The 25139-nt window shown below is 41.7% G+C and overlaps 2 protein-coding genes across 2 annotated transcripts; both read left to right on the top strand.

The window, feature by feature from the left end:
* The first annotated feature begins 5030 nt into the window (after positions 1-5030).
* LOC140556859 (protein-lysine 6-oxidase) lies at positions 5031-11139 on the top strand. The gene is made up of 6 exons (XM_072680960.1): positions 5031-5547; positions 6865-6973; positions 7411-7542; positions 10041-10197; positions 10832-10927; positions 11020-11139. The coding sequence occupies exons 1-6, from the start codon at positions 5031-5033 to the stop codon at positions 11137-11139; spliced, it is 1131 nt and encodes a 376-aa protein (XP_072537061.1).
* A 4157-nt stretch (positions 11140-15296) lies between these two features.
* On the top strand, positions 15297-23432 carry sncaip (synuclein, alpha interacting protein). Its single transcript, XM_072681884.1, has 10 exons — positions 15297-15555; positions 17229-17314; positions 18087-18150; positions 18344-19176; positions 19272-19451; positions 20385-20498; positions 20588-20713; positions 21066-21235; positions 21319-21405; positions 21551-23432. Exons 2-10 carry the CDS (start codon positions 17258-17260, stop codon positions 22539-22541), a joined length of 2622 nt encoding a protein of 873 aa, XP_072537985.1. The 5' UTR covers positions 15297-15555; positions 17229-17257; the 3' UTR covers positions 22542-23432.
* The last annotated feature ends 1707 nt before the right edge of the window (positions 23433-25139 follow it).

Below are 25139 nucleotides of genomic sequence, written 5' to 3'. Positions count from 1 at the left end.
GGGGTGGGGGGGGGGGGGGGGTGGAGAGAAGGTACACATTTGAGAAGAATAGGAAAGCAGAAAGAGAAAACGGCCCCAAAGAAGTACTCCATGGACCAATGCACATGAAATCAGGAGCGAGGCAATATTCTCATATTCTCATTTACATGAACACAGTCACTTCATTAGGAAACAATGTCCTCTGGTGTGACAGCAACAAAATTAAAACTACCTGAAGCAATGTACCCCATTAGCGTTGCTTATAATTAACACTCGTCACCATTTATCTGAGTTCCTAATTATCATAATTGAAACATTATCTGTTGTAAACACGGCGCACAGGTTGTCGAAGCTTTCGCCCTTCCTTCCAAAACACAGACGTCCAAAAATGAAGGAGGGTTCCTTCCTTTTGCACGTCGTGTGCAATGTCACTGGAAATTAAGGTCCACTTACGTTAAACAGTAAACACTGAATGGGAATTCCTCCCTGTGTACCGTTAAAAGCAATTCCTTGTGATGCACACACACACACATTTAGCCCCTTAGCTAATATGAAACACACCACAGCTTCAAATAAGTGTAAATTATTACTAATCATCTACAGATATTTTGTAAGATGCAATTTCTCCGCAGTGTGATGGTCGGCATTCACTGCAGCACAGTCAAACAGAAGTCTGCAGTAGTGCCTGGTACGCTTGGGCCTTTTATTTGGTTTTAATGGGGGAAGGCCGTCCTGCGAGGGTCTTAATTTTGCATATGACACCACTTAAAAACCCTTAAACTTTCCTAAGCGGGCAGCTGGGCAGCAGATTTAGAGTTTTAAACAAAGACAAAGTGTCGACATTGCTTAACACACCCAAGGTTACAAAACGATTTGAAACCTAGCTGGCTCCATGATGTGTTTCTAACCAAGATGTGCTTTTCTGACGGGAGTTCAGGAGTCCTGAGGTTACAATGAGCCTCTCACCACAATAATAGGGCGGCCATCCAGAAGGGTTTGAGAAAAATACATGCAGCAAAACCAACACAGGCTTAAGAATTCCAGATTGCTCTAGAGTGTGTATCAGCAAGCGAGGGTAGCTTGCAGTCTAAAACAGGTGGGCATAACAAATGCGACATTACTGTCAATGATTTGCAGTTAGAGATGGAGTGTTGGGATCAGGCTCACATCAGATGGGGGGTGGGGGGTGTAAAGGTGCTCTGAATGGTTCTTTGTGTTCTTTGCTTGTGTATAAGGAACCTTGTAACCCTTTAAACCCTCAATTCCTCATCCTCAAATGGCATTAGTTGCATATTGTTTCATAGCAGTTACTAAACTAGCAGCTGCAATTATTTATAATACAGAATAATTATCCTAAAATTAAAACTATATAAAAAAGTCCAGGGTTCAACAGGTCAACAGAATCTTCACTTGATCTACAGGCTCTCCCTCAATGTAAAGGTTCTTCATACATCTCTATTAAAACTCATGATGGCAATTATTCTAGATGTTCACCTTAAGTATTATTTGTATTAACTTGGGTATTTAATTTTTTTATTTTTGATCAATTTCTTTAATTATTCTTGGTATTAATGTTATTATTACTAATTTAATTTAAAGCGAGGCTAGATTTTAAAGCTTAATAGTTTTACACGCTTAAAATATAGCTTACGATTAGCAGCTTAATAGCTTGTCAGATTGGAATCGGAGGATAGAATGTTTTGATATTGGTATCGAACTCCTGTCAGATCTCTTGAAATGCAATATACAGAAATGTCATATGGGTGTTATGTCGATTCTAAGGGCCTTTGACCGACAGGGGCCCAAAAAGATGTATTCATTCAATATTTTGTCAGAATTGTTAGAGTTGTGGGTCCCAGTGTAACTTTTAATGGGGCCCAAAATCCCTGGTAGCACCACTGGTGATATATATGTATATATGTTACACACTGCAGAAGCTCAACAGACCCCAGAATGCTGTTTAATGACATTCGAGCAGATACTGCAAGCCTGTAGATGGTCTTGTCAAGGCTGGAAATTGCAATTATACAGATTGCCGTCATGTGGATGGCACATATAGTGATAGATCTTGAAGGTCTGGATGACTGTGGGGAAATCAAGAACACAAGGCAAACTACCACGGACAACACCAGAGGGTCAAATGCCACACAACAATTCCAGACTAAAAGACCTATACGTCATGATGACACCGAGACAGGTAAAAAGAGATCAGCAACTGACATGCTTATCCTGGAACAGTTTCTCTGCTTTTAAACCTGAACTCAACCCCACACCAACCAGAAAGTAACAACCAACAGGCAATGTCCCAAAAGAGCCCCAAGGCTAAACCTACGTGCTTTAGAAAAGCAGGAGACTTGAGAAGATAAAAGCCATCACATGGCAGAAGAGCTTCAACACGCCACCTTTAAAGAATTCAGCTCCATCCCTAACAACATAGCGGAGGTGCAAAGAGGCAGCGAACGTTCTAGTCATTATTTGACACAGTCAACTCTAAATAAAGGGAGCCACCGGCTCCCAGGTGACACTGTCTACGGTTTTGCCCTATTGTTGCGAGATCCCAAGCTTGAATCTCGGAAATGCTAGCCATCTGTGGTTAAGAGTCCAAGAGAGCATAATTGGGATTGGAAGGATGACATTGTTTCCCTCTCTCTTTATCGATTAGCCCGTGTGAACATCTGTAATGAAGTAGGCCAGTTAAGAGTTCTCCTTCAAGAGCCTTGAGTGGCCTGTGATACTGTGTGAGTGGCAGCTTGAAGTAATGGGATGGCTGGCTTTATATTTGTCTCAGAGGAAGCATGTGCTAGGCTTCGGCTTGGTAGCATAAAGAGTACTTTCTCCTGAATGATGTAAAGTTCCTATAAGCTGTAGGCCTGTGTTATTGAAGCTTGGGAATTTGGCCGCCAGGCAGGTCAGCTTGGAGGGGTTGCAGGAGACAGGAGCTAGCTACTGCTCAAGGCTATACCACAATATAGTGAAGTATTGCAAGTCAAGCCCAGAGTGTCAGCTCGCCTCACCAGCTAAGAATGGAGTCAGAGCCCCATTGAGGAACCTGTCAATCATAGACTTTCTATTTACTAGAGTAACCATGGATGTGGCAGGCCCACTGGAAAGAAGCAAGACAGGTAATCACTATACCAGTTGTGATTACACCACTAAATATCCTAAGGTTTTTTCCCCCCTTGAAAAAATGAAAACTTGACAGACTGTTACAATAACCCTCACTGACAGTTATTCTGAGAGGTAACCATTCTCACAAAGCTATTAACTTCACATCTAGACAGCCTGAACGAAGGGCCCTCAGTGCTGTATATAAGAGGCACATTACCACACAAGGTTTGGCTGAATGTTGTAACCAGGCCCTCAAGGCAATGCACTGCAATCCAACATTTAATACACCTTTGAATTCAAAGTTCCCTCATTGATGACATAGAGGAAGCTTATATACTACTAAACACAAAAGTCAGTATGTAGACCACAATACTTGGCACTACACTTCACCTAAGTACTCTTGGAAGAGATGGGTCTGCGTTTGAAGACAGAGAGGGACTCTGCGGTTTGGACATTCAGGGAAAGTTTGTTTCACCACTTCAGTGCCAGGACAGAAAAAGGTCTGGATATTAGTCTTTTCCGGGAATCTTAAAGGATGGTGGGACAAGCCGAGCTGTACTTGAAGCTCGAAGGGCTCTTGGTGCAGATCGGCTGATGACCATTGCCTGAAGGCATCCATGCAAAGCAGCCCCAAATCCATGATGCTCCCTTCACCATGCTTCACTTTTCCCAATAAGGCATTGGTGGGCGCATTTCTCTGTTACTCTTGGGTTCATTTTCGCATCTTTCAGGATTACCGGCTACGCTCATGGAGTGGTCTGTACAAGACCTAGGGAGAGTAGCCACAGTTCTGAATTGTCTGCATTTGTGGACAATTTGTCTAACCATGGATTAATATACTGATGATTGATGATTGAGTTCTGCATTGTGTGTTTTTTATAACACGTCTTTTGAAATGTGTTTGCATCCAGGCACTGTTTACACTAACCAATCTTAAGAAAATCCTGAGCCAGTAACCAGTATCGCCTGCCTTTATTTAATGGGCGAAGCACCTGCGAAATCTACACTTCCAATTTCATCTCCTTAATTGAAAGAGCTTTTGTTAGTTAACTCTTGAAGAAATCATTAGCACCAAGGTTCACTTACTTTTTCTAGCCTGCATTTTGGATGTTTACTCAGTGTGCCCTATTCAAAAAAACATATGCAGTGTGACTGTTTGTGTGTTGTTAGTTCAGTTAGAGTGGGTTTGTCTATAATTGTGACTTGACAATCAGGGCTTGTTTAATTAATATTAAGTGCAGAAATCCAAGTAATTCCAAGGGGTTCACGTCTTTACACTAACCAATCTTGGGAAGATAGCAAGTAACCATAGCACTTGTGGTTTCATCTCACACTTCTAATTCCCTCTTCTTATTTGAAAGACCGTGTGCCACTTAACTCTTGAAGAAATCATTGGCACTGAGGTTCACTTACTTTTTCTAGCCTGCACTGTGGATGTGTGCTCAATGAAATACACTTTTTTCTTGCAGCAGTATAAAACCATTGTTGCTGCACTGCATGAATAACGCAAGATTAACACGATGGCTGCAGTGTGGATGAACTGAACTGCTAGACTCACTGATTCCAAAACCAGGAATGTTTGTGCCATGTCGCCTCTGAAAGCTGTGGAGTGCGCATCCTCACGTCTTCAGGCTGTTACGACAGAGCTGAGGCGCGTGCCAAGCACACTCTTCCTCCTTTGAACCTACTCCAGAAACTTTATAAAGCCCCCTCCCTTCTCTCCCTGCACCTCAAAGCACACGCACCTCTCAGCGCACACGCACGCACGCACGCTGCGCTGACCGATACAGGACTCTCCTTAAATGCACGTCTCGAAATCTTCCCAATGCAACTTTTACACGCATCCAGCGTTTTTGGAGACCGGCGCATCCTTTCCTATTATTTAAGCATCCTTTTGTAAGGCGTGTCAGTGAAGTGCGTGCATTACCAAAAAAAAAAAAAAAATGAAGGATCTTCTCGTGAAGGGTGCGCTGCTTCTGTTCCTTTCCTCGCTGGGGTGCGTTCTGAGAAGTGCGCGCGCCGAGCCTGCAGCTCTGCGCCCCGGTTTGCGCTGGAGGAACCACGGGCGTGTGTATAACCTGTTCAGTCCCGGGGCGCAGTACGTTCCAGCGGGGCGCCGGGGGGATGGAGGGTCTCGTGGGCCCACGGTAGTAATCAGGGGCCGCAACGAGACCGCGCAGCAGGTGGACTCTCCAACGACGGACGAGGGCGCAACGGCTCCCGTCTCGAGGCAGCCAGAGCCAAATCCAGCATCTGGTAATACTGCAACAGACGCGGCGAGCAGCCGAGCTCCGGGGGACGCGATGGTGGCGGATGATCCGTACGACCCTTACAAACCCTACCGCAACAGTCTGTACTACAACCCTTACCACAGCTACAACGGCTACGACTCGTACTACTCGCCGAGGTACAGGTCTAGAAACAGACCTAACGGCCACGGGTCGCGCAGCTTGCAGCACGGTAAGGGGCCTGAGGCCATGTGCGTAAAAGGGGATGGAGGGGGTTATATGAGTGATGTATTCCTGTCAGTCTGACTATAGTAGAGAGATGGAAGATGGGGAAATCCCCAAAGTCATTGTGAACCCACGATGACCAGTGAGACAGAGTGTCAAGTAGCAAATAAATACATATCAAGGCTCAGGCAACATCTACTATAAGGACAAAAGTATTGGGACACCTGCTCATTCATTGTTTCTCCAGAAATCGAGGGTATTAAAAAAACAGCATGTCCTGCTTTAGTTGGAGTAACTGCCTCTACTGTCCAGGAAAGCCTTTTACTAGATTATGGAGGAGCCTTGCTGTGAGGATTTGAATGCATTCAGGTCAGAAAGTTGGATGATCACCACCCCACCCCAAATCACCCCAAAAGAATTGGATGCAGCACCAGCTATCATTGCAGAGAGCACAGTTCCACTGCTCCACAGCTCAAAAAGCTGGGGGCTGTATACCCCTCTATAACCCAGGCCTGGCATTAGACATGGTGCCAAAAGGGTCATAATTCACAATCTGCTCCAGAGTGTCCTGTTCTATTGGCAGTACTTGCACATCTGTGTCAGCAATGGGTGCAACTTAAAGTAAAGCTGAATGCATTTATCAGGAAGGGTGTCCACAAACATTTGGACATGCGGTGAGGCCACATTTAAGGTGGCACTTTCTCCTGTTTAGTGTTGAGGGTGGTTCATTTCGGCCTAATATCTTTCTGTGGTGTAGTTTTAAGAGGCATTAAACCCTCCGGACATCTGGTTTCCACCATCACCGCTTTGAACCTCAGTATACTGTTTTCTAGAGCAGAGCATTTCACACCCCTTCTAAATACACCGTTTTGGTAAAGTCACGAAAACCAGACCAAGGTGTGTTACTCAACTGGTGCGGCTCTTCTTTGGTAATAGACCTTTCTAATAGCACTTTAGGCCTAATAGGCTTTTTAAGGAGGTAAAGGGAGGTGGCGGGGTGGTGGAGAGGCTTTTTCGTAAAGTGTACCAGCTGGAATGTATAGGATGTTCGATTGGGAGGAGGGGCTTCAGAGTTATTTCATAACCCCTCTTATTAACCCCACTCTGCTCATGCTGAAGTTCTAAAGCAGTGGTTCAGTCTGGACTGCGTTTTGAATGAGGCACCATACATCAGAAGAGAGGTTGAACAGAAACAGCCTCTTTAATTCGAAGCGATAAAGACGTGGATCTCAGGAGCATCAATAAAAAGCCTCTTGAATAATAAAAATAATGTGACTGCTTTGGAGACGTGCAGCAATCATACAGCTATCATGCAACCCAACAGGTCTTCCCGATCTGGTGGCAGACCCTCATTACGTGCAGACGTCCACATATGTACAGAGAGTGCCAATGTACAACCTGAGGTGTGCGGCTGAAGAGAACTGCTTAGCAAGGTTGGTGTTTGATCGAAGCTTTAAAGGGCTGTATGTTCATGGGCACTGATTCTCAGATTGGGTAGGTGTTGCCCAACTGATTACATGGCCTGAATAAAGTGGGCATGGTATCCATACCATTTCTGTGTCCAACTGTAGCCTGTTAAAAGTGTGGGTGAGGTGGGTAGTTGCTAGTCATTTTTACTCTGTCCCAGAATGGCTTTGCATGATAATACCTCACCATATACTCAAGTACATTAGACCAGGTTATCCCAAAAAGAGAAGAATATGTAATATGTAGATCGACGATTGACTTCTCCATGATTTCACTGAAGTAACAATGGCTAATCTACAGTCATTACTTCACGTCTGATCAACCTCTCTTCATGTCAGATTTGCCATTTTTTTCAAACGAATCTCGTCAGATGTCTTCAAAAGATCACTTTGCCTGTCAACAGCTCAGCTGCTTACGCGAGAGACTATGACACGCGGGTGCTGCTGAGGTTTCCGCAGCGCGTGAAGAATCAGGGAACTTCTGACTTTCTCCCCAGCAGACCACGGCACGCCTGGGAATGGCACCAGTGTCACCAGTGAGTAATTATGGCTTCTCGATTACAGCTTTGCCGTGCTGCGGAGACTTCACTTTCCTACCATGAGTGTCAGTTTGAACAACACACACCGACCAGATTCCCACACTACAACCTGCCGCAAAAAGCATACAGCATAGTGGGACACAACCTTTTTACAAATATTATATATAAAATATACTATTTTTAAAGGTATATGTTTAAGTATTTGTGATTAATCATATATATTTTTATTTATATTTTTTATTATTAGATTCGTTTTTCTATATTTAGAACCTGTATAGTTCTGCTACGAATGAAAATGTACACTTGAACAATAAACAGTTAACCCCTTAATGCAGAAAGGCACTCAGTAACTACAGGGACTACAGGTGGGGCTATTCCTCAGGCTATATACTTTTTAAGGTTAAATAAAAAGCCTGGAGAAAAAGACTGTATAGTTTGACTGTAAGTCAATTCAGCTTCAAAACAGACCTGCAGCAAAATGCAGAAGTACAGTTTCTGAAGACGTAGCTTTGATGGTTCCATCCCAGTGACAGTGTTGGTACCCTAATATATAGAATATTCTTTCTGAAAGTGTTCAGTATGTACTTCACTCAATTTTAACTACAGGGTTTTCTGTATAAACTGATGGAGCTATTCTTTGAGAATATAAGTTTGTAATAACACTGATGGGGGGCCTTAGGCCTTTTAAGGGGTTAAGATCTTTTAAAATGACAAATATATAAACTGCAACATTCCTAGCTGCATTATTTCCATGCTAATTCTATAGTTTTCATGTGTTCCTATCTGTTCTATCGTTGAATTGCTATAGAGATGTAACAAATGCTTATATTAGTCCAAAAAGCAGGTTTTGTTTCAACTTCAAGGGAAACAAAGGGGATTACATGAAAGGAAAGTGGTTTAAGGCTTTTTGAAAAGCGTAGATTTACAACAGCACTTTCTGTAGCCTTCTTTTGCCCTTCATCATTGCCCTTCATCACTTTTGTTTAAAAACCTGGCCAACAGAGAACTGGCCAATATTCAGAAGGCAGGCTGAAATGGCTATAATGCAAAAATCTGCCTTTATACATTTATACAGTGCAAAGAAATTCTCTTCACACATCCCTGCTTAGAAAGCCGAGGTTAGTCCGCAGGGTCAGCTGTGCTGTGCAGGGAGGAACAGGGACGTTTAAGGGCCTTGCTCGAGGGCCTACAATGGCAGCTTAGTGGCCCTGGATATCGAACCTCACTGCCCTGTGATCAATCACACAACACTCTAACCACTGAGCCACCACTGCACTGTAATTATTAGGAGTGTAATGATTTACAAAATTCATCAATTCATCAAAGTTTCTATTTTCAGGTTATTAGAGCATTTTAACTAGTGGTGTCAATCTATTAAAAAGTTGAATCGCATTAATCACAACAATATTCTGTGGTTAATTATGATTAATTACACTTACAAATGTTAGCTAGCACCTCCTTACATTTTTGGGCAAGATAACAATAATAATTGTGTAGTTTTGAGAACTTGACGAACATGACGAAGCTCGGACACAGAAGCTTTAATAGCGAAGTCATCGGGCTGGACTAAGCTAAGAGCTAAGAGCTGTGTTGAGGAGAAGGAGAGAGAGAGATTAGGGAGGAATAAGAGAATGAGAGTTAGTTATGAGATATAATCCATATTTCAGCATAAATAAAGTATAATCAACCCTCTGAGCTCAACAGTAACTACGCTGTGTTCACATCGCTACATAAAACTGCTAATACGTCACTAGGCCCTGTAAAGAGAGTGCCCTATGGGGGAAGTTGGGGCCAAACCTGGTAAGATGATTCATGCTCTCTCATTGTGGGCTGGCTTGTGTAGCTATTACACTTCACGCAGCCTCTAAGCATCATTAAAATGAGTGTACGCTAACCAAAATGGCTTCTATTCAGTTCTGAAAAATGGTTCTTTGATTTGTAACAACAGTGGAACCTTTTTGCTGCTATACAGAACCATTTTAAAGCAGCCTGATATGGAATCATCTACAAAAGTTTCCCACCAATGCAAAGAACCCCTTTATCCAGTGCTTTTATATAAAATGACTGCCTTTTCATAAAGAACCCTGGAAGAACCTATTTGTTGTGTTGTCCATTTGCTGCAGTTTGATGAATGCATTGTTTGATACCCATATGTATTGTTTACAGAGGCTCATATTGAATAATGCCAGTAATTATGTTCATCATAATCATTAGAGGAGCTTTCTCAGCCCTTACATCTTCATTCAGGCCTCCCAACTGCATCATATAATTACATAAATTTTTATGGAATCATAGCAATTCCTGTAATTATCCTATAACTGTAATTACATTCACTTTTTTCAAGGAGACACTGCCTATAGTATTTCCAGCTTAACATGGGTGTAAATATCAACTGTGCCTATGAAAAAAAAAACAACTGTCCGGACTTGTGTAGCTCTGTAGTGCTTTTCTTTGCACTACGGTGAAAGTCAGCAGGTTTCTTCTTTTGTTCCTAGACATTACCACAGCATGAATGAGTTCTGCCACTACGATCTGCTGGACGCGACCACCCAGAGCAGAGTAGCTGAGGGCCACAAAGCTAGCTTCTGCCTGGAGGACACCTCTTGTGACCCAGGCTACTATAGGCGCTATGCCTGCACTTCCCACACTCAGGTATGCAATTTTCCCTGTCTCCCCTTTGATCTCACAGGGCGCTGTAATGGCAGCTCTACGGCGATATGAGTCTTTGCAAACGACGCCTCAACTTGCCGGTGTTCTACAGAAGCTAGCATTTAATGCAGAACCACCCTCAACACAAAACAGGAGAAAGTACCACCTTAAATGTTGTGGACACCCCTTCTAATGAATGCATGCATCTGCTTGAAGTCACACCCATTGCTGAAACAGATGTGCAAATGCTGGCAATAGAATGGGGCTCTCTGGAGCAGATGAATTTGAACCTATTGGCACCATGCCTAACGCTAGGCGTGGGCTAGAGGGGTAAAAAGCCCCCAGTATTGAGCGGAGAAGCAGTGTAGAACTGTGTTTTCTGGAATGATGATGGTGCTCCATCTAATACTGCTCCTTACAGCAGTGCTCTAGTAAATCTAGTAGAAGGTCTTCCCTGGACAGTTGAGACAGTTAATCCAACAAATCCAGGATAACTCTCTTTAAAAATACCCCTAACTTTAGAAAAAACAATGAATGAGCAGATGTCCAAATACTTTTGTCTATATAGTGTATGCAGCCATCAGTACCTTTCAAATTTTCAGAAAACTCTGACAACTCGATTTTCCCAACTTCATAGGGACTGAGCCCAGGATGCTATGACACGTACAGTGCAGACATTGACTGCCAGTGGATTGACATTACTGACGTCAAACCTGGGAAGTACATCCTCAAGGTTAGCACTTACATACTACCTTGAACATGGACTAATGTGTGGAACTCTGTTCATCTGAGTCTGATGTTTTCTCCTATGTGCTTGTGTTCCAGATAACTGTGAATCCAGGCTTCCAGGTTCCAGAGTCAGACTTTAACAACAACATTGTTCGCTGTGACATTGATTATACAGGCAATTACGCCTATACATCGGGGTGCTCTATGTCTTCGTAAGTGGACACTGTTTTATCTTTCAGAAAAGTCGAGCAACATCTGATTTGTCAGTTATCACAGACAATAACTGAAGAGCGATTTAATACCCTACTAAAATGTGCAACTGTATTACATTACCAGGGTCCGGATTCACAAAAGAAATATCTTAAGAAAGAAATTCTTCTAAGATGTGTTTTTTTCTTAACTTCATACTTCAGAAAAAAAGTTTCTGAATTTGATAATATATAATTTGATAGTATTAAAAAAATGTTTTATACTATTTTAAAGATGTTTCTTTTGAACATTTCACTTCAGAAAATTTCTAACAACAATTTTCCAAGAAATATATTTTCTTAAATATTTTCTTAACCTTACGATAGCCTTACACTTAGAGTCTTAGAGTCCAATAGGTACGCCTCTAAAATGACCAGTTTAAATAGTCAATTTACTAGAATTACTGTCTAATTCAACAGGATCAAAATATTTTTTTTTTCCACTACAGTTTGAAAATCTTTTAACACATAATTTGAGATTTCTCCACTGCACGGATATTGGAAAATTCAAAATGTTATTTCACATGATAAGCTGTGAAATACAGCATTACACATGTTACAATTGGCCTACATGAGAAAACAACCACATGTGTCTTAGGAAAATTAGATTTAAAGAAAATCAAAAGAAAATAATAAAGACTTTCTTAAAAGAATATTTCTATAAGAATAATAAGATTTTAAAAGAATTGCATTTAGGAACATTCTTAAGAACTTTCTTCGTCAGTTATTAGAAAAGCTTTTCTGAATCTGGCCCCAGGGACATGAAATAACATTTTTCCAATATTTAAAATTTCCCAATATTGTGTTAAATCCATGCCGTGGAGGCAAAATTGAGGAAAAACTGAATCAAACTAAGCATTACAACATTTTCAGCAAACAAGAGCTAGAATTTTCGTTATGTGGACACTAATAGCACTTTAAGAAAAGTCTTTACATTTATATCCTGTTAAATTAGTCAATTATTTCAGTAAGTTTACTATTCAAGATGATGATTTTAGAGGCTGACCTTCTGACCTCTTCGTAAGGTTAAGACAATATAAGATTTTATATCATAACTTTTTTTTATGAGAATACCAATTGTTGGAATAATTTTTTTTAAGTGAAAAGTTCAGAAGAAAAATCTGAAAATATGCAAGAAGATTTTTGAAGAATAACAACTTATTCATTTAGAACAATCTGAACGTGTTCTTCCTAAACACAAAGTTAAGGGAAAAGAGCACATCTCTCACATTTCTTTCTTAAGACACTTTTGCAAATCTGGCCCCAGAATTCTCACAAACAGAATACAACGTCACTCGGGTCGGTCCTAAACCTTTTAGAACTCTTTTTTTTTGGACTCAGTATTTCTGTTTGTAGTAAATAGGGCAGAGAATATGGAATTTTGCTTGAATAGGTCTCTGAAGTTCTGTACGTTGTTCAGTAGTCTGCATCATTCACTCATATGAGGCCAGATTAGGTTGGAAAGCAGTAAAATTGAGATCTTACATTCATAAATATCCTGCCATAGTTTCCTTGTGGAAACAGCAAGGTGCTGTAGCGCCCTCTGGTGCGCTCTACTGGAAATGGAGAGGTTTGAAATGTTCAGTTCATTTGAATGTGCAGTAAATTGTTCAATTGTTCCCTCTTCAGATACTGATTCCATACTGATGCCCATCACTAGCATCACTGGACACAGGAGAGGATTCCTCAAGGGAAAGGCAGTGGGAGAAAAGCGTCCGACCTGCGATCGCCTCAACTGTTTCTAACCAGTCCAATCCTACCAGCATTCCTACGTCCAAAATTGTGTTTGACCCAGTGAAAACTGATACGTTAAAGTAGGAGCAGAACTTTTAACTACGCTTACAACTATACACAACAACTACGACAGTTCTGAGAGCACTTTCACTGCCTCCGCTGCATGAAAATAGCTGAAACTAATATTCGGTTCTGAGAGGTGGTTTTTAATGCCCTCTTGTTGCTGTAGGTTAACAGAAGTAAAAGAAAACGGTGGCAAGTTACTTGAGGCCTACTGTATAACACTGACATGACCATGTCAGGACATGACCCATTATGTCCAGAAAGGCAGCATATCGTATCGGTAATGGTACCAGGACACTGTTATACTACTGAACATAATCTGTCATGTCTGTCCTGATTTATTTATGGTTATGGTTATGTCAGTATTAAGTAGCAGACCTCTAGTGAAGTGTTGCCAATAAAACATAAGCTTATTAGGGTTAGTGTGCTATTTGTCGCCATCAGTTTCTTCTGCACTCAGAAATATATCCTTTAGACCTTCTTTCTTGTTTGTAGTAAAATACATTTTTGTAAGCTCATCTGTAATTATGGCTCTGCGTAATCCATGGACAGTTCATGTGAACTGTTTCAATGAAACAGTGAAAGTACCTTCAGACCCATGTTCTAATGCAGCGCTGTTGATTTGTTCTTAATGTACATTAACTGTCGTATTTGCTTCGATTTTATATTTCTAATAAGAAATGGTGCTACTTCCATTATCAATCACTGTAGTTTTGGGAGCCAAATAGTACTTGAATAAAGGCCATCAATTATGAACTCCCTGTTTCCCTCCCAACTGCATTACCAGCTCGTCAGTGATCACTTGCTCACAGTCAACTGAACTGTCCACTTACTTTTGGTCCAATAAAGCAGTGAGATGTAAAAATCCCTGCACGGTATGTGATTCCTGCATATGGACTGTTCCAGAAGCAAAGATAAAAAAAATAATAATTTACTCAACTTTCCCCTCACCCTAAATGTACTTGATTGGCCAAGAGAGTTTGGGTGTTCTTAAACCCTTTGGCTTGTTATACACTGAGGCATATTGTTCAGGAACTACAGGGGCTTCTGTACAAACTGGTGGGGCTATTCTTTGGTAATAGAAGTTCATAATTACCATAGGCTGTTTAGGGCCATAGGCTGTTTAGGGGGTTAAGCAAATGATGAGGCTAATGGCAAAGATCTCCAACAAGTGACTTCTGTGATTTTTCTTTTTTTGCTAACCATTTAAACATTTCTTCCGATCGAAAACTATGCTGGACTGTGGAGTGTTCACTGACTTATGCACTGCACTGAACCTCAATATGAGAAATATATGGGAACATATCAAAACTGGAGGGCACATTGCAAAACATCCACTAGAGTGCAGCACTGGAAAACAAGAACACAGCTTTTACTGAAGCAGGAATATTGCATCTCTCCTTTATACGATATGATTTTATTACACGCTAAGACATATTATTCAGTAACTACAGGGACTACTGTACAAACTGGTGGGACTATTCTTTGGTAATAGAAGTTTTTATAATTACACTTTCAGCCCACTGGCAGGACACATACTGTTTAAGGGGTCAACTGATGTACCTGTATCATGTTTAGATATTTTATTACTAAACATGTATCAGCCATATCATCTATCTGATAATATAAAAGAAGGGGGTAACTCTCAGCCTAATAAAGCTACAGTCATTTAATGAATTTAAATTTAATGAATGCAGTTTTATAGCGGTATTATATTATTGTAGTTATTATAGATTTTTAAAATACAATGTTAAAAAATATATAGTTTAAAATGATACTGGTTAAAATTCAACATCATATTTTGATATGTTTATAACATGTCATGTGATCATGGTACTGCATAATACTCTAATGAACGGACACTTTCTGCACAGCAATGCTAGTGTTAACCAAACAGGGACAACCATTGATCCTTTAAGTGCAAAAATAGTCTAAAAACAAACCAGGACATTTTATGGGAATTAGTTTATATTTTATTAAAGGAAATTAAATATTGATAAGTGATATCGCTGTTATAGTTATCGCTGAAACTGAAAAGCAGCTACCGTGTATCAGCATCGCGGTACACTGGTACACACGATACATTGACTGGCATTACCAACTACATTTTATATTACATATTTAATTTAGTTATTATTATTATTATTATTATTATTATTATTATCATCATCATAAAGTTAAACTCGTTAACCTGTGTTATGGCCTGTAATAGGCCAGGACTGGACACACTGGAAAACAGCCTTGCCTGTTTTGGTGGCAGTATCTTAGGCTGCCTATAAAACAACAGCTACACATTGTTCCAATTATCTTTCGTCTTTAAGAGACGATTTTAAAAAAGCCGATCGGCGCTAAATCACGACTTTGACCTCCGAAAGACTGAGAAAGAGGGAAAGGAGTCTTAAAAGGGTCGGTGTAGTGATGTGTGTACAGTGTCACGGTGCTGTAATGTATATCCGGTTTGGTTGGAATAAGCAGGAATAACGGTGCGCCTGCCGCCTCCTTCTCTCCATGTCACATTCCTGCTAAGTGTTTCCCAAAAGGAACAGCTGGAGGACTGCGAGAGGGGACCACGGCTCTAGTCTACAAGGTACTGTCGGCAAATGCATTTCTTTTTCTTTATTATTTGTGAGAACGAAGGTAAACAAGTCTAGGATTATTGCGATCCTTTTTTTTTCAGCTTCTGCTGGATACGAGTCGGTTCAGCTGGTCCAGCCCTGCGCTAGGCTAGCTAACCGCTCTACCGCAAACAATAGGGAAAGCTTCGCACGACACAGGCAGATGTTTTCTGGGCTTTTTTTTTCTTGTCTAGATATCTTTGGAAACATTCACCGGACAGACGAGAAATCAGTCCTAAACTCGCTTCTTGTTCGTGAACTTACTTCTGTAATGAAAGCCTGTGCGCCTACCAACTTTATTGTGGATTTTTTCCTTAAATAAATTGGCCATATAGACCGAGCCTGTTGGTGCTAGCCGAGTTAGCTAGTTAGCTATAGCTAGATGGCTACGTCGCTGGTGATTCCAGGTTGCAGGCGAAGCCACCTAGCAAGCCTAGCCAGTTATTTTTTTTTTAAAAAACGGGCATTATAAGTATAGCCACATATTTATCAGTATTTTCATATCCGTTAGAGCCTCAGTCTCACTGTAATGTGTGTCCTGGACAGCGTTAATAATGCATAAATGGCCGTTTCCAGTTTCACAGTGATGACCTAACCGACTGTAGGCGCTGAAATCATGCACCCAGTAATGTCAGGTAATTAGCTAGCTAGCTAACTAACGCAAAGGTCAGTACTAGAAACTACCCTATACTACATTTCTGTGTGTAGCTATGTCTGTTCTCTTAACAGTAAAAACACAGCTTAGGCAGATTCTCACCTGTCCCGTAACCTTAATAGCCCCGTAACCTGCGCTGATCTCTAATCTAGTCTGAGGTGTTCATGAGCATTCTTGGAATAGGGCAGCCTGTGTCAGGGCTCTCTAGGTAAGCTGTCTGTAAGCACAGTTGGCCGTCTGTGCCACTCTCTTACCCCTACCCCCCCCCCTTTTTTTTTTCCAGGTCAGTGTTGTTCTCAATAGCCCTTAATTCTGAGGATGTCGTCCTTTTTGTAAGTGACCATTTAGGCTACAACTGTACTAAGAGCTTGTAGGGTATTTTTGCACCAAACATATTTTGAGCCTTTGCTTGAAAGGAGCAGCCAGGTGCTTCAGACTTTGCTAGGTTTGTAGGCCAGTTCTCACATTCTCACGGGGTCACCAGATGCTTTAAAGCAAATCCACATACCGGATTATCGCCCTCGGGCCTACATCATATCTTCTAAATTTACTATTAAACCTCTTTTCCTAAGAAGAGGCTCTAACCTAATTATAAGGTGTGACGCAGTGCGTTCACTGTTGCCCTGCTGTCCGACCACCAAATCACCAGTTGGGAAAAACTTGTTATTTACGTGGAAGTTGATATGTGGCGTCTATAAGTGGATTATGTCTTATTCTTGGGGCTTGGATGTGTTTATTGCATTAAAACAAACCTTTATTGTGAAGTTTGATGGTGGTCTATTTTCAAGCATCCCCTCATTGAAGCCGCTATTGTGCTGCTATATTGGACACATTGTGGTTCACAATGGCCCTCAGCAATCCTCGGCGATATCAACAACTTTTGACAAACCATACACCCCTTGACTTTCCCTTTTCTTCTGGGAAATCCATGTTGATTCTTTTTTTAAGAGCTTATTCGTGTTGTAATTGTCTTTCACCCATTTTCCGCAGGGTTGCCTTGGACATAATGCTCACAGAAGATGGATGCTCCTGAGTATTTGGATCTAGATGAGATTGATTTCAGCGATGATTTAGCAGTAAGTAATTAAGTTGTAATATTTTCAGAATAGTTTTACACTCTGGAGATTGGTAATCGGACCTTATTCGTGCCAAGTTGAGCAGACGTTTTAGGGCTTATGTAAAAAAGCCTAGTATGAATCATGATAAGGATAAAAAAGGGGGGAAAATGGAATAAATATGAGTAAGTGGCGTGTTATTGAAAGCCACTAAGGTAAACATCACACTAAAGATCATCCGTCCAGATAGTCCTGTAATATGTGCCATGATGGCAAGATCTCACTTACAAGGGAGAAAACGATGCCATGAAAGCTTCCAACTCCGATGTTTGTTCACAACATCTGTGTTTATACAGATGTACCATAGAGATCTGTTTGTTGATTTAGCTGATTACTTGGGCAATTAGCTGAGGTATTTATTTGCATTGCAAAGGAGCCAATGTAGAGCTTGGCTCAATTAAATCTGCCTCACGAAAACAGCACATCAGCATGCTCTCTTGGCTCGCTTTATCACATAGCGTTGCTGTGTTTTGCCTTCAGGAAAAGAATGTGACATTTGATTGTGGTTTAAGCTAACATTAATAATTGCATTGACCTTAATAAAGTGCGCTATTTTGACTTCTTCTATGATAAGATTTAATCGTATCCATGTTTGGTAAACAAAAGGCAAAAAATATGATATTTGAAGGAGGCGGCTATGTACTGTATGTCATACGTCATTGCATAACTAATCATCTGCTATATTTGGCCACAATAACCAAACTGATGTGAACCCGTCCGTTTTCCGTCGCAGTACACAGCAAAGAATATTCCAGAACTTTGTCGGAGAAATGATGCACAGGCCGAGGAGAGACAAGGTACGTGCCCCCAATGCCGTTTGAAAATGTTGTGAATGTACTGTAATGCAAAGGCCAGCTAAATGCTAGATAAGACTTGCTCTTGTAAAGGATGTACGTCATAAACACTTACAGCTAACAGTTCTGGTAGAATGTGATTTCAGCCACACCTGTAGAAGGCTTTAATTCACTGTACTTTTTTTTTTTTTTTAAGCTCCAGGCATCAACTGGGGTCGAAGTGCATCATCACACAGTGGAAGTGGAATCAAACCCACTGGAATTGCTGATGTGTACAGCAAATTCAGGCCTGTTAAAAGGGTTTCGCCACTTAAACATCAACCTGAAGTTTCGGACACCGAAGCCGACAGCAAGAGTCCTGAACAAAATGTAGAGGGGAACAAAGAAGAACCGTCCTCCAAAGGGCTCCAGACGAGTGTGACTCCGTGTGATGTGCAAGGCCTCAAGTCTAAAGCTATTGGTAATGGAGCACTTTTTGGAGAGCTGGAGCACTACGACCTGGACATGGATGAGATACTGGATGTGCCTTATATTAAATCCAACCAACAAATGGCAACCCTCCCCAGAGTGGCCTCTGAGAAACGCGCCTCAGGGAGTAGCGCCAGCGATAGGTGTCTCGGCATCAAGGCATCATCCCTCTCCCACTCTGAAAGCTTGGGTGGTGGGACGCAGTACTGCGTGCTCTCGCCTGTTAACTGGCCAGACATGAGAAAGTCGAAGTCCATGGATCCAGACTATCTCAGGGCACAAACGGTTGGATATGACCACTCCCCAAGCTCACTGCACTGCTCGATATCGGAGTCAGGCAAACTTTTACCGAGCAGACCTTTTCCAGACACACCAACCCATAAAGCTGGGGCTGATACCCCTGGCAGCCAGCCTTTGATCCCTAATCAAGGAAGTGCAGTGGGAAGACTAGACAGCAGCAAGCCATGGAGCGGCTCAAGAGCATTTGGAGAATGTGATGAAGAAACTAAGAAGTCTCAGAATATAATTAACATCGTCCGAGAGGGACAGATCTCACTGCTGGTAAGGAGTGCTGTGTAGAGTCTGAAATATGCATTACCTGTTTGTAATTCTAAATTCTTCAAAGTATAGTAAATGTAATATTCGTCTTTCCTCAGCCTCACATAGCAACCGAGAACCTGGAGCTGATACGAGACGAGGAGGGGAACAATCTTCTTCATATCTCTGCTGCACAGGGGCACGCAGACTGTCTGCAGCACCTCACCTCCCTCATGGGCGAGGACTGTCTTAATGAGCGGAACAATCAGCAGCTTACACCTGCCGGGCTGGGTGTCAGGGTGAGCCAAATAATTATTCTGTAGGAGCTTCTTCATTCTTCATTGCAAAACTGGAGTTTGCTCAGACTTCTTGGACTAGAACGATAAAATCTCAGATCTCTTAGGGCACGTTCACACCTGGCATTAACATGTGCCCTGAGTGGTCCGATCACAAGTGGGCAGGACATAGTACAGGTGTGAGTGGGGTATAGAGGATGCATTCTAATCCTATCACTCAAAGCACATGCAGAGGTGGTCAGGGACGCATATGACCACATCATTCTTGGTGTTCTGAGCACACTTTAATAACTAATAATAATCATTACAATAACTAAATAATGGCCCAAACTGAATAATGGCCTTTGCCTTTAACCCATCTGTGCAGTGAACACAATTGACAGATACACACTAGTGAGCAAACACACACAGTGACAGTGAGCACACCAGCCCAGAGCAGTGGAACCCAGGGAGCAGACAGTATTAAAGGCCTTGCACAAGGGACTAACAGTGGCAGTCTGCCGAGCCTGGGTATCGAACCCTCCTTGATTATTTATATTTATTAATGTGCATTATGCCCCCCCTGATGTGAGTATTCCTATTAGAAGCGATCAGAGGATGCATTTACAATGCCACATGTGAATGCCATTGTGGCTATGCGGTTTGGCAATCATTTGTGATCGGATACTCATGATCATGCTAGATGTGAACGGGGCCTCAGACTGATCAGGTTTTTGTAATCAGTTGTTTCAGTAATCAGTTTTAAAATGCTTAAACAAAAATGTAAAATAATAAACTACAAAATATTATTGTTTTACTTATTTATTCTATTATTGTGGTTAAAAAATTATACTGCTTATATTTGTGTTCTGTTTGCAGGTGCCTAAAACCTTTGCAAAGGACGCAATGTATATATTTTTCTATTCTGTATATTCCATTTTTTTGTGTTCTCCTTAGAACGGACAGCTGGAGTGTGTGCGATGGATGGTGAGTGAGACTGAGGCCATTGCAGAGCTTAGTTGCACACGAGAACACCCAAGTTTGATCCACTATGCAGCTCGATATGGACAGGTGAGGACGGGGTAAAAAATAAGACCAATGTATTTATCAATTCTTTTTGCCCCAAACATGTATAAATGTGAAGTAACTACTTTCTTCAGGAAAGGATTTTGCTGTGGCTACTACAGTTCATGCAAGAACAAGCCATCTCCCTGGATGAAGTGGACCAAAATGGGAACAGTGCAGTGCATGTTGCTGCTCAGTACGGTCACCTAGGCTGCCTTCAGGTACAAGAGAGGTTTATTTTTGTTTTTCTGCAGTCTTTAGAAAAGCTGTTTTATTTTTTTTTCCACGGGACAATGAAAGAAATTGGGAACAGGAAACTGCTTTCCCTCCTGCTTCCTGTTTGTGCAGGCTGCCCAAGTGACTAGTCAGCAGCCAGGGGAAGTGAGCTGACGTAAGGAATAATATTGTGTTGAGTAGAGAACTTTCAGAGCTGAGTTTTTTTTAGTGTTACTTAAATGCACTTAATTGACACCTTGAATGCTTCAACGACGTGTGTCTTATGTTACATGTTTTTACACACAGGATCTGATGTAATCCAGTCTTTTTATTCGTTTTGGTGTCTCTCTATTCCAGACACTGGTGGAGTATGGCTCGAATGTCACCATTCAGAACCAGCAGGGGGAGAGGCCATCCCAGTGTGCCGAACGCCAAGGTCACACCATGTGCTCCCGTTACCTGGTGGTGGTGGAGACGTGCATGTCTCTAGCCTCACAGGTGGTCAAACTCACCAAACAACTCCATGAGTAAGCAGGCCTGCCCACAAGCCCAATCATATAAAGCTGCAGACTCTATTATGTTATGAACGAGAAAACATTGTGTTTTGCAGACAAACTACAGCAAGAATAGCACTCCAGAATCAAGTCCAGCTGCTTTTCCAGTCCCAGGATCCTAATGGACGTCCAAGATCACCCAGGTCTGCTCTTTTCTCCTCACTATATCTGATTACTTTTGTCTCTTGCAGTCTGCTGCCAATACACTACTCTTGGATTTCTGTGGAACATTTTCAATTTCATGTAATAATACAGACCATAACTTCAGACGGTGTTGTTTTGTATTAGTTCGCTTATTCCTCCGGCTGAGGCTTGGCCTGAAATGACCCTGACTGCGGAGGGTACCCCCGGCAATGGGCAGTGGGTGCTGAGGCAAAGGAATGTGGAGTCGGACACAGTCCTGCGCAAGCTCCTGGGAAAGGACATTGCTGAGAGGGTGGGCTCCAAAGAGAAGCTCAGTCTGGAGTTCCAGGAAGGCGTGGTAGATGGCGCCAGTGGCACCGTGGACTCGGGGACAGTGCCTGGTGCGGGGCCGCAGAGGAGACTGGGTGTGGTGGAGAGACGGGAGCTGAAACTGGCCCGCCTCAAACAGATCATGCAGCGTTCCCTGAGCGAGTCAGACACGGACTCCTACCCTCCGGACGAGTCCAAGCAGGCCACGGGGAGCTCCCGGCCAGAGAGGCCAACTCAGCTTCCCATAGCAGAGAGCGAAGAACCAGTGTCCGGGGTGAACTTAACGATGAAGAAGCATACCTCATCCTCGGAGCGCAAGTTCTCTTTTGCGCTTAGGACTTCCAAATCCATGGACGGATACAACAACGCCTCTCCGTCAGACAACAGCGATATGGATCACGAAACAAAAGCCGACCTGTCGGGGGACATGGGCGAATTGAACAACGGGCAAAAAGTCGCGACGAGTCCAAAGAGTGCTCTCAAATCCCCCTCCTCTCGCAGGAAAACCTCACAGAACCTTAAACTCAGGGTGACGTTTGATGAAGCGCCAGTCGTCCACAAGGACACGCAACCAGGGGAGGTGGTCAAAGGAGCTTCGGGTAAAGAGAAGTCTTCGGAATCAGGGAAAAGACCCTTCGGAACATTCCGCTCCATCATGGAAACTCTGAGCGGGAATCAGAACAGCAACAACAATAACGTTCAAGCCACTTCTGCTGGCAAACACTCTGTCAGTAGTTCAGCACAAGGTCATTCTGGGAAAAAAACTGACACTAAGGCCAGTCCAGGAGGTCTGTCCAAATGCAAAAACAAGACAAGTGCTGTTTAAGTGCCTTCATCAGAGAGCAGAGCAGTGCCCTATCGTCACTTTTTCTTAAAGCATTTAGTGGGACTCCTTTGAACGTGTTGTCAAACACAGTGGCTTGGACCAGTAACCAAGGTCCGAGCATCCAGTTTTATGTGCTTGACACAAATGACTGACCTGAATATGCTCTTAAGCACTCGATTGGAAAGCAAGCAGCAAGCAGCTTGAATCATTGTAGCATCCTGGTTTTCTTGGAGCCACTGTATATAAAAAAAAGGATAAGTCATGGTTTCACACAGTCTCCTGTTCAGCACTGCGTTGTGTAAGTGGATCTGCTGAAGTACACATTTACCAACACTGTGATTTTTATAGACGACCATGATCTTACGTTTTACAATCGTATGACTCCTCGTTGAAAAACACGACCAGTCTTATCATATTGAATGCAATACGCACCATATGTAATAGATTAGTGATTTTTTTTTTATAGATCTGTGTTTTAGGAAATGGCATGAATGTTTACGACCACTCCGTTTCAACCCAAAACAACACTACATGTCATCACATAGCTATAATACGACCTGTTTCGCAAGAGATGGCAATATCGGACGCCGAAAGCTGTAGACTTTACATTCATCAAGAATGTTTCCTAATTTTGATCCATAGAATCCTGATTTTCACTCTTTTTAAACGTGTATAATCTGTAGTGTATTTGCGTTTTTCGACAAATTTATGATAATTTAAGTATTATGTTTGAAGGAAACGAACACTATTGCAACCATTGTAACGTCTTAAGATATAAAAAAAAATAATAAATGCATTTAACTGTCTGTTGTACCTGTGCTGTTTAAACATATTACAAATTAATATGTTTTAAAAATGTTTTTGTATTTTTTTATGCATGTAATACATTTATAACCATTTGGGACCAAAACTAGCTATGGCTCTGTCTTGTGTTGGCCCCCTATCATTGGGAGACAGCAAGTTCAATCCTAAGCGGCCCTAACAGAAGTTAGTTAGTTAATGTTCTCCTTCAAGCGCGTTGAGCCTTTTAACAGTTTGGCAAGTCGCGGTAGTGCTTCTTTTGGTGTGTGTGCTAGCCTTCACCCTCACAGCTTGGTAAAATCGTGTGTGTGACACAGAGAGGCATGCTAATTTAATAAAGCGCTGCACTAAATCCAAGTAAAGGGGCCTGTTTCCCTAATTTGTAACAAATCAACCACATGTTCTGTGTTCTTTAAGGACAGACAATGTTCACAACGATAAATATGCCATCATATTGCCAACCCCTGACCAGCGTTTCCCTAACATATATATTTTTGAGGGCCGTGTAGTACAAGCATGTCAGACCTGCCTGTTGTTTTATTCGCAACCGGCTCGCCATAAAACACCCCTTGCCTTTATGTTCCCCTTCCAGCGAGCAGAGCGCTTCATTTTTTACAAAAAGCGATACCTGGGGAGGCCGGGTTTTTGTAAGTGAAGTTAAGCTGATAAATTAGCCCTCGTTTATTGGACAACAGTTTGAGGCAATGTCCAGGGGAGTCGTTGCACACCTTTTGAAGAAGCGGGTGGTTTAATTGGTGACGGTGTGTGTGTGTATGGGAGTGTATGGGGGGGGGGGTATGTGTGCTTGCGAGGGGAAACGTTTAAGCACGGGGCCGACGGCCTGTTGTGCAGCATGAAAATGGAAGAGACAGGCGCTTGATTTGACAGGAGGAGTCATATATAGATTTTTGTGTCCATTGTTTTGGCTTATTTGTGTGTGCTTTACTCAGTCAATCAAATATAATTGACACCGCTGGGCTCTGTTGTTTCTGGGATGACAGCAGTTAATGCCAGTGGAGGGGGGGAGACGGAGGAGAAAAAAACGCTGGGAGGAAAGTTCTCCCGGTGAAGGATGGGGAAAGGTTTCTGCCAGACCTGTGACAATTTTTCACACTTCAACAGCATTAATTGATGTAATGGCAGCAATGATGGATACTGATATATGCAACCTTTCAAAAAAAAAAAAAAAAAAAGCAATTATGCCACATCCGCTCATTGCCTTCCCCACTTCCTTTTTTACCTTCCGCTTTGAATAAGCATTAGGTTGGAACTGAAACGATGCCAGAATTGATAAGTTTCTTTGTTTACTGATCAGTAAATGTATTTTAATATAAATATAATCTAAACATTTTTTACTTTATAAATAGTCCTATATGATGTTACACAAATGACAATCTGTACTGTATTTTTCCTTTTCCATTTTTGTTTGTGTAGTATTTTTTTTTAATAATAGATTTTTTTAAAAGTCAAGCATTAGTTACATAATTAATAACATTAGATATATTAAAAACCAAATATTTTAAAGGAGATTTAAGGCTTTTTAAAGGTTTTCACAAAGTAAGTAAACAGAAAACAATCAAAGGAAAAACTGTAATCCTGAGGGTAAAAATTCAGGCATGAATCTAAACAAACAAACAAATAAATAAATATTAATAATATTTCCCCACTTTCTTTTTACCTTCCGCTTTGAATAAGCATTAGGTTGGAAATGAAACTGTGCCAGAATTTAAAACAACCTTTATTTTTAGTCTTGTTTAATGATCAGTAAATCTATTTTAATATAACAAATATAACACT

The sequence above is a fragment of the Salminus brasiliensis genome, chromosome 6 (genome assembly GCF_030463535.1).
Source record: "Salminus brasiliensis chromosome 6, fSalBra1.hap2, whole genome shotgun sequence".
Taxonomy (NCBI): Eukaryota; Metazoa; Chordata; class Actinopteri; order Characiformes; family Bryconidae; genus Salminus; species Salminus brasiliensis.
Note: the sequence above shows the minus strand (reverse complement) of the source record. Positions and strands in the feature narration are given on the sequence as shown.